The 10,901-nt window shown below is 36.2% G+C and overlaps 1 protein-coding gene across 1 annotated transcript in view; it reads left to right on the top strand.

Moving 5' to 3' along the window:
- Positions 1-10,414, top strand: part of LOC107591910 (rhomboid-related protein 3-like) — a 62,917-nt gene extending 52,503 nt beyond the window's left edge. Inside the window, exons 6-9 of the mRNA XM_016281186.1 lie at positions 102-214; positions 6,219-6,319; positions 8,735-8,795; positions 10,116-10,414. Of these exons, the coding sequence (XP_016136672.1) occupies positions 102-214; positions 6,219-6,319; positions 8,735-8,795; positions 10,116-10,387 (547 nt within the window). The 3' untranslated portion in view covers positions 10,388-10,414. The remainder of the gene's footprint in view (positions 1-101; positions 215-6,218; positions 6,320-8,734; positions 8,796-10,115) is intronic.
- The last annotated feature ends 487 nt before the right edge of the window (positions 10,415-10,901 follow it).

Raw genomic sequence — 10,901 nt, forward strand, 5'->3', positions numbered from 1 at the left:
ACAAACGACGGTGGGGGGGGGGGGGGGGGGGGGGGGGGGGGTATTAACCCCTTCCTCAGACACATCTGCAATTGTGCTAATGGCTGATTTATATGTTTCAGAATTGAACACCTGGGTCTAAACATGGCCATGCAGCTTTTGGTGGGTGTGCCATTAGAGATGGTCCATGGAGCTTTGAGAATAGGCCTGTTGTATGTGTGTGGCGCACTGGCAGGTGAGTCAAACTCAGCATATATTTTAAGGTTTTCTGTTTGTATGAGAAGCTGTTTTTTTTTTTTTTTGTGCAAACTCCTTAAAGTTCCCCTATTATGCATTTTCCAATATTAGCTTTCATGTATAGTGTAAAATAGCTGTTTGTGAATGTTAAAGTCTGAAAAGTTTAAAAGATCAAAACAAAAATGTATTGTCCCCCAAAATAAGCACCAATTCTGAACTGCTTAAAACATGTCACAAGTAATCCCAGCCTTACTTCCTGCAAATATAGGATATGTTACATAGGTTACAAATTTGCATAATTTCCACCTATTGTCTTCATTGGCTGCCTGTGAACAACGTGTACTTTGACCCACCCTCAAAAACTGTAGTCGTGGCCTGGAAGAGTTTGGTTTGTGTTGTCGCCATATCTAGAAGATGCTGTTTTCTGCACTGTAAAAGAAAAAAAAACACTTTGCATGCATTCACAAAGGATGAGGATGTGAAGAGTCAGTGGTTAAAATAAATTTTTACATTCACATCACAGCAGTATAACTCCAACCTTTTGTTATGTTCCCATCATTTTACTGATGACTGCTTCTCAAATCTTGCTGAGGTCAACATGGGATTTGCAAAATGCTTATTCACTAAAGAAAAAGCAGTACCCCCTTTATTTGTACACTGTAAAATCTAATTAGTTGGGCTTACTTTAAAAAAAAGCATGCAAACCGATTGCCTTGAAAAAACTAAGTAAAGTGAAATAGGAATAGTATGTTGTACTGACAAATGCTTAGTTAGTATAGTTTACTTACACGAGAGTTATAGTAACTAAAAAAGAACTGTAGGGGGTACTTGATCCTTTCATTTAGGTTACTCATGACTTAGTATAGCTACTCACTGACTCCCAGAGTGCATTGCGGCAGAATAAATGATGCAGTTGCTTTGTTTTACAGTTGTTGATTTTATTTGCCAATTTTATTTGTCTTGTGTCAGTAGTAGGACAACAAAAAGAGCAAATAAAATGGTTATTGTTACAATTAATGAAAACAAATTAAATTGAATTGTTACCATTGTTGTGATTCACATGCTGAATGTTTAAGTCTGTGTGTGACTTCAGCAAATTACCACATACTAATGAAGGATTATATAAACACAATTAAAAGCATCTAAAGGTATTTATGAAAATTTTGAAAAAGTTCATTAATAAACTTACAAAAAAAATACACTAATGCTTTAATTAGAAGATAGATCACCTTCTAAAAACAACCTTTTTATTACTTTTCTTCTCTTGAAAACAAATTACACTGACTTCATGATGCATTGCTGCATGAACAGGAAGAATATTATAGTAACATAAACGAAGTTCCAAGTGCCCAACCAAAGGGAACGCTAATCACAATAATGGTGAGTTAAAAAAAATCAACATCAATTTATGACATTAGCTTATGTGATGTTCTCTCAAATATTTAAGTTGTATTGAACAGTTGTATTCAACATTCAAGATAACTTTGGGAAACGAGTGAATGCAACTAGTGAAAGATAACTGCAGACATGCCACTCTTAAAAATAAAGGTGCTTCAAAAGGTTCTTCAAGCGATGCCATAGAAGAACCATTTTTGGTTCCAGAAAGAACCATTCAGTCAAAGGTTCTTTAAAGAACCATCTCTTTCTTGCGTTTTTGTAATCTGAAGAACCTTCTTTCGCCACAAAGAACCTTTGTGAAACAGAAAGGTTCTTCAGATGTTAAAGGTTCTTTATGGAACCATTTAGACAAAAAGGTTCTTCTATGGCATCGTGAAGCACCTTTATTTTTAAGAGTGTGGATGAAATGGGTGAAAAGTCTATTAAAGGCGTCATATGATGCTGCTAAAAAGAACATTCTTTTGTGTATTTGGTGTAATGAAATGTGTTTATGCGGTTTAAAGTAAAAAAAACACATTATTTTCCACATACTGTACATTATTGTTTCTCCTCTATGCCCCGCCTTTTTGAAACGCGTCGATTTTTACAAAGCTCATCGGTCTGAAAAAGCGAGGTGTGCTGTGACTGGCCAGCTATCCAGTGCGTTGTGATTGGCCGAATACCTCAAGCGTGAGACGGAAATGTTACGGCCCTCACCATATTTTGATGCCCTGTCCGGCCGGAGCATCGAGACAAAAACATTAAAACCCATTACAAACGAGGCATTTGTTGCATCCAGTGGGGACATAATTATGGATTATAATGATTTATACTGAACGAGCCGTTTTAGGTAGGCGTGGCTGACTCTGAACTTTTATAAAGAATATCTCTTTGGATTTGAGACTTTAGTCTTTGCAAATTTACAGATCTTCTTTATGCACCAAGAGCTTGTAACACTCCAAAGATAAAGGAAAAAATGAAATCGCATCATATGACCCCTTTAAGACTCTTTTTCTTTTTTTCTTCTTCTGTTGTTATGTTGCACATTAGCAACATATTAGTGCACTGCTGCCTCTCACTGGTTTATTAATGTCATTGGTTCCTTTGTGGCTACTTGAATATTTTAAGTACGTGTCACTCAAAACAGTAAGTAAATTGTTTTATTTGCCTTGAAAGTAGCTGTAACTTAATAAAACCTAGTAAGTATAACAACTAAGTAAAGAGAACTAATTAAATCTAAGTAAGGTAAACAATTGGATTTTACAGTGTACCATCTTGTGCCTCTGAGTTACAACCTGTAAGTATGATTAATCATTTATGTACATATTTTCTACCAAGTATTCAAAATATGTAGTTTTTTTATATGTGTACATCCAGTGCACAGCTGTAACATTCTGCTAACTCAAATTATTGTCTTGAAATAATGTGGGCCCACTATTACCTAAAATTGTGTTAATTAATGCAGACTGTCTGTCATTCTTACTACTTTGAGTAGTGATAAAATGTGGAGCAACATTTTTTTACATCAATATGTATACAACTGCTGTGGAAGCCTTCTGAGCTGGCATTCATATATGGGCGTTTAGTTTCCGACATGCACTGTTTGCGGTAGACCAATTACTACAGACTGGGCCATCTGACCTGTCAGAGAAGAGTAGGTGCTCGCAAAGGATTGGTTTAGAGAGACCGGATCCTTAACTGAGCGGTTTTAGAGAAAAGAGCTAAAGCTGCTTTGTATATTATCAGAAAATTAAAGTGTTTTTGGATCTTGAACGCATTTAAACCTCCAAAACTTTAAAATAGCATATAAGAAGGGCAATTTTAAGCCATGGGAACATGGGAAAGTTTCTTGCTCTTTTAACTTAGAACTGAACTTAAATGTACACTACTCAAAAACTACTCAAATGTATAGTTTTTGCAAAACATGACAGTTCCGGCAACATTTACATTGTATGCTGCTGCCTGTAGATGCCTTGGTATCATCCTAGGGTTCTTTGAGACTTTCTGAAGCATCGTGTGCTCTGCTCTTGAGGTGGGTTTGGTGAAATGGTCCAGCCTGGACAGATTACCAGTGGTCTGAAAGCTTCTCCATTTGTAGGTTATTTCCAGGTACAGTGAATAGCCATGCACACTTACTAGACCATCTTATTCGAGCTTGTGATGCTAAGAAGGACTCTATCATTGAAGCATCAGAAGGATTGGTCTAGGAAGGACACATCTTTTGAGAAACACTCATCATCCCTTTTCAGACTGCTAATACTCAACAGCCTTCATTCAGGGGTTCAAGCAGCTCTTTTGATCATGACATGACACTTATAACTTAACCAGAATAGTTTATTGAAGTCACATTCATCTTTATTGTTGTTCTACTGTTTCTAATTTTGGGCATTAGAATTAGTGATACATGTGCAAACTTTTTCCACGTCTATACAAATTATTAAATATAAATTCAAAGAGTCATCAGTTTTGTAATTTTTTAAATATTGTCACTGGTAAAATTTCAATTATGGTTTGATGTGGTTCATGACAATTAATCCAACTGCTCTTAATTTACGTAATTTACTTGTTAAACAAATTAAGTTGAAATTCTAAAAACTCATAAAATCAAGTCAAAATCTTGGAAATTATTCAGATGAGTCAACTGGGTAGAAACAAACATGTTTGTATAATTACTTCCATGTCCAGCCATGTGCTTTCAGACTTGTGAAGATTAACAAATGGAAAGCTGATTAAACGCTACAAACACTGAGCATTTCCAACATTAGAAAACCTCACACAACAGTCTGCAACCCCTGCTGAGAGGAACAGAGAGGTAAAAACAAATAAACTGGAGAATGCAAGAAAACTAGAGATGAAGAGGCATAAGTAGTAAAAGTGTGAAAGATGGAGAGCAAAGGAGAGACGAAAGGAGGGGACAAGTCCACCTGCATTTTCCATCAGCTGTAGGGTTTTATTTGAAGTGGAAATGTCATTTCATTCTCCCTGATGACATTAGCAGCTAATATATGTGAGTGTGTGTGTGTGTGTGTGTGTGTACTCCTGGAGAATCAGCAGCAGATGTCATGAGGGGGGAGTTTAACCCCAGCCCTCACTTTACTGCAGCCCAGACCCAGAGCTGGGAAATTAGTCATTCATTTTTGGAATATTTTGGAAAAGGCGCAAGTTAGAAGTTGAAATGCTTAATGCTGTTTGTAGAGCTTGCAGCATATATAAACCAGTCTAGTTATGTAAAGTTGACCAATTTTATACTGCACTACTTTGTCAAAAACCTTTTTGAATTACAAAGCCAGAGGACCTGGTCTGATCTTATGCCTAAACTGAGTGGCATTTCAGAGAAAAAGCTTCACAAATGAAAGGACGGATATTGTTGTATAAATATCTTCTGTTTTTTTCAAAGAGAAAAGACTGAACCAATCTAACTAAGTGTAAAGAATGCAATATCGGATATTGATATCTTTATATATTTATTCATTTCATCAATCAACCAATAAATAAATAAATACAAATATTAACAGCTTTGAAGCCTAAAATACAATATATTTCTGCAACATAAGTGCCTTTATTATGTAAAAACAAGACCATGAGGGGAGCGTGTCCCGAATATTCAGATTAATGGTCATTATATATATATATTTTTTAATTCTTACATTATAACATTTATTACATTAGCTTCTCCCCAATCATAAATATGTTGTTATATTATTGAGTTACTCACATGAGGGTGAGTTTTTTAGTGAACTATACTTTTAAAATCTGATGGTTCTTCAGCACAATTAAATTCCTTTATTAGCTCATGGATGTGGTATGTGTATTCACTCTGTGTGAATGTGGATGTACATAATTACATCTTTACAAGGAACTGCCATTCTCTGCCTAGAGAAACTTGATATAGTAATTAGAGGTTGCATGTCTCCACATACAGGCGTTATACTTTGTACACTTGTTACTTTATGTTGCTGTTTTCTTCAGTAGTATCCAAATAACATGATCAGAATGGGTGCCTAAATTTCACCAGATACAGAACTTTCTTGTTTTTGCATTTTGTGTGTGTGTGTTTATGTTGCATTACACAGTTGAAACAGAATAAACATATGGTACATTGTGCAACCTGCATTTTTAAATTAATAATTGTACATAATGAATAAGAAATTATAATAAATACATATTTTTAAAATATGTTCTATTTAAATTTCTATCATAAAGTCTCAAGAGTCATGTGTTATGAATAAAATCTCCACAGGGATGCCTTGATACAGTAAATTGGGTTTCAGTTTGTTCTGATTTTATTTAAAACACCCACAATAAGGAATAATTACAATTTTATTACAATTTTGTAGTTTTCACACCCATTCCATCCCCATTATTTTCTTTCTTCTGGGAAACACAAAAGGAGATTTTGGCAGGATGTCTAATGAATTTACGATAGCTTTTAAGTCATTGTTCATTGATACTTGCCGGCTTTTAAATCTAATTTGCCATCATTAATTCAAATGTAATTTGGTCAGTGGTTAACAATGGTTTTGTTTCATATGATTTTGATTCCACTTTATAAGAAAGTGAAAATATTGGTGATGCCTGAACATGCTTGTGTCATGGTGACTTTTGTCTGCATTGTCTTCCTGCAGGTTCATTGGCTGTGTCAGTGGCTGACATGACAGCACCTGTGGTCGGTTCATCAGGCGGAGTCTACGCTCTGGTCTCTGCCCACCTAGCCAATGTTGTCATGGTAATCAAGAAATGGCTATATAGAAAATTTAGAGAATTAATATTGTTCAGCATCAATATTATGCTTAAAAATATCAAATAATCTATTCATCACAGTGGTGACACTAAGTGGTGCTGTATGTGTAGAATATAGTCTTCAGTCTTTATTCAGCTCCTGTTTAAAATCTCTTTTGAAAAATATCAGGATGCCCATGACCCAGACTGTCAGGATAAATAATGAGTGTGAAGTTCAGCCTGATGTCTCTTGTCACAAGCTATTAACCCTTTGACGTGTATGTGCCTGATTCATCGGCCTCTTTTTCCACCTTTATTTCAGACACAGATTATCAAATGTCTGAAAGATTGCAAGGTTCGTCTTTTAGCCATGCATATGATATATACAGTGCCCTCCACTAATATTGGCACCCTTGGTAAATATGAGCAAAAGTGACTGTGAAAATAAATCTGCATCGTTTATCCTTTTGATCTTTCATTCAAAAAATCCTATTATGAAATAAATGTTATTCTCTAGTTCACGATGGCCACAATTATTGGCACCCAATTATTGTAACGTCTTTTCCCCAAGATAACAGCTCTGAGTTTTCTCCTATAATGCCTGATGAGTTTGGAGATCACCTAAGACATCAGAGACACAGAATCACTCCAGATCCTTCAGATTCCCAGCTCCATGTTGGTGCTTCTTCTCTTCAGTTCACCCCACTCATTTTCTATAAGGTTCAGGTCAGGGAACTATGACAGCCATGGCATTAGCTTTATTTTGTGCTCAGTAACACATTTTTGTGTTGATTAAAGATCTAGCGGCATATTTAACCATGGGCATGGGGCATTTTTATCCCTGTTTGCACCAAACCCATCTAGTGGGTTTGCTGCCAAAAAGCTCTTTTTAAAGTTTCATCTGACCATAGAAGGCAGTCCTGTTGATGTTCCAGTTGTGTCTTGTATGAGCGAGGAGGATTTTTCTTGATACCCTCCCGAACAACATGTGGTGATGTAGGGGCTATGTGATTTTTTTTAAGCCTTCTGACCCCAAGACTCAACTAATCTCTGCGATTCTCCAGCTGTGATCCTGGGAGAGTCTTTGGCCACTCAAACTCGCCTCCTCACCGTGCATTAGGATGATATAGACACACGTCCTCTTCCAGGCAGATTTGTAACATCTTTAGCCACTTTTTATTTCTGAACCTCAACAATCTTGTTCTGCACATCAGAACTGTATTCTTTGGTTTTACTCTTTGTGATGGATGATTAAGGGAATTTGGCCTTTGTGTCCTTCTATTTATAATCCTGTGGAACAGGAAGTCATGGCTGGACAATCATGCTCCTAGTCACCCTGGTGTGCTAAAAATAACTTAATATGAATGGGAATATACTTCAGAGTTATTTTACTCATGGGAATTTGTAGGGGTGCCTACTTGCATTGGAGAAAAACATTTATTTCATTATGTGAGTTTCCCCCCACTTTTCATTGTTTTACTTCAATGAAAGGTTAGAATTTTGTGTAGTTTTTGAATGAAAGATCAAAAAGATAAATGATGCCGATTTATTTTCACAGCTGTCTTTGCTCATATTTACCAAGGGTGCCACAATTAGTAGAGGGCACTGTATAATAGGTTGTGTTTGTTTTGATCACGCACCAATACTTTTTTAGTTGTTCACTTATTGTTGCTGTTTTCTTCAGTAGTAGCCAAATAGCATGGTCAGAACCAATGCCTAACTTTCCCCAGAAACATAATTTTGTTTTTTTCTCTTGCATTATCACAGTCAATAAAGAATCAACATTGTGTAACTTATATATACATTTCAAAATAACAATACAATACAATAATTGTCTAGTTTGTAGCTCCTCCTCCTCTGTCACTGACCAATCAAAAACCTCTGTGCTGCTGCCCGAAGCTTTGACCTTCTCTCTAATTGAATGGAGGTTTTGTACTGACCTGGTCAGAGTCATTAAATATTAACACCAGGACTGTCCACAGTTCCCTCCAGTCAGATAATGAACCCTTCTGTACTTGCTCATCATTTCAGATATAACTTTTAGAGTCAGCACTGTTTCATGGTGTGGACTCAGATTACACATAATCTGTCTACAACAAAAACTGATCTTTCATTATGTCAAATCAAATCTGACTCGGTTATTATTTATAAAACCCGCAAAGCAGCAAGCCAAATCTTGAATTAGCTGAAGAATCACAGGTGCTAATGCTGCTCCCTTTGCCAGATGTCACCGCATCACTGAAAATGCCAGAAAAAGTATCCTTCTCAGTCTGAAGCAACCTTGAAAAAATGGGGTACCTAAACCAATTCCCTGGAACAACACCATAACTGTCTAAGAACAAATACTGAAGTGTTTTCTCTCTTAACTACCAATTTTCTTTTCATTTCTGCTAATTTGATGTTTCTCTCCCTCTCTTCACAGAACTGGTCAGGGATGAAGTGTCAGTTCAAGCTCTTTCGCATGGCAATGGCTCTGGTGTGCAGTATGTAAACTGTTTTTTATGTTATTTATGCTAAAATAGTCTTTTGTTTATGAAACTGTAATTCAGGGGGATTAACAAAATGTGTGTAAGTATATATATATATATATTGCTTATCGGCTGATTTTAGAGTTTTATTTATTTATTTATATATATGTATTGGATATTTAATTGTGCATTCTCATTTCCTCATTATATATTTTTTGATTAACTATTCCATAAATATTTTAACTTTTAATCTTTTCACTTTTAATCTTTAAAAATAGTAGATATAATGTAAATGTCAAAAATCCATTTTATTATTTTGCAATGCTTGACTTTAAATTCAGCATGAAAAACTGAATTTTAAAATAGTTGTCAGGGGTTGTATTTCATATGCTCAACCCAGAATAAATTATAGACAGACACTTTATTTAGCCAGGAAAATCAACCCCACAAAATCACAGACAGCACTGAACAATGAACAGAAAGAACTTAAATACACAGAGGGAATAATCAGTGGAACAGGTTTGAAGTTAAAACAGAAGCCATTGGAACAAATAAAAAAGTAGCAGGAAAATGGGAACAACATGAACACTAGAACAAAAACAAAACAGAGCATACTCATGATAATAGTCCAGTTCTTCCAGAACTAGGATGATAGAGTATGTGCAGAATTGTTCTAATCAATGAAACTGCATTAAGTAATTTTCCCCACAATTTTATTGTACATAAGGTGGTTTACAAGATAAGATGACCAGCTGAATGCTACTTACTTTATCTTGGCCTATCAATAATTATAGGTACCAAATACCTGCGAATAGAACATTTCTGCAATGGCACGGATAACTGAAACCTTTTGCATCCACTGTCAGTATAAGTTCAAGAAACTTAAAAATATAAACATAAGCAAAACATAAACAAAACATTTACTTAGTGCACTTTTAAGTTTACTGTATTGAAGATTTTATGTGTTTTTTAAATGAAATGTGTAATATATGTAGCGAATCAGCTCATGGGAAATATGAATAATTAACCATAACTAGTTATAATTAACTATTCCTATTTTAGATCCACTGTAGATATTTAGCTGACCACTCAGGGTCAACCGTCTTGTCAATTCTAAGAACGTTAATTTCCTGGTTAAAGGAAATAACTTTCTTACTGTACAATTCTATAAGTTTGTAACGTAAATCTGCATGATTATTGACTCCGGTTATGAGTAAACAATGAACACATCAAGTGTGATACAAGTAAGGTTTTATTAACTACATAAAAACTTAAACTAGTCTAACATACTACACAAACACATGTAAACCTTCACATCGCTTTCTGTATCTACAGTGAGTGTGGAGTTTGGTCGTGCCGTCTGGCTTCGATTCTATCCCCCAGCCTTCCCGCCATGCCCTAATCCCAGCTTTGTGGCCCATCTGGGGGGTGTGGCAGTGGGCCTCACCCTTGGCGTTGTGGTTCTTCAGAACTATGAACAGCGTTTGCAGGAACAGTCCTTGTTCTGGATCTTCTTCAGTGTCTACACACTCTTTATCCTCTGTGGAATCTTCTGGAACATTTTTGCTTATAGTCTCTTGGATGTCAAGTTACCCCCACCTCCATGAAGCCCAGAGTGTGTGTGTGTGTGTGTGTGTGTGTGTGTGTGTGTGTGTATGTGTGCGTGTGTGAAATGACATAATTTAACAACTGTAAAGGTCATAAATGAGAAACAAATGCTAAGTACCTTACTGCAGTCCTCCTGCAATTTGGCAGTTTGTGTTAGTGACTAAACCATGTCAAATCATCAAAGCAGCTAAAACAGCAGATTCCGATTTTTAAGCAATGGTGAATGTAAATTTGCAGGAGATTCCCAAAGGTTAATGCTTTTTACAGCTACATACTTTGTGCCAGCCATCGAGGGCTGTCAGCGATAGCACAAGTATTCTATTCAAAATAAAACTTGGGTTTAGAATCTATGGTTCCCTTTCATGGGAATTTCGAACTGCGTCCTCTAGGGGTCGCTATGGGGGAACGCCTCGTCGTGACCCGTGTCAGAAGCATTCATTGAAAAAACACCAACTCGTTGGCCGGCGACAGCCATGACGTCACTACCGGTGCGACTATAGTATAAATAGGCGC

The sequence above is a fragment of the Sinocyclocheilus grahami genome, unplaced genomic scaffold (assembly GCF_001515645.1).
Source record: "Sinocyclocheilus grahami isolate Dianchi unplaced genomic scaffold, SAMN03320097.WGS_v1.1 scaffold148.1, whole genome shotgun sequence".
Taxonomy (NCBI): Eukaryota; Metazoa; Chordata; class Actinopteri; order Cypriniformes; family Cyprinidae; genus Sinocyclocheilus; species Sinocyclocheilus grahami.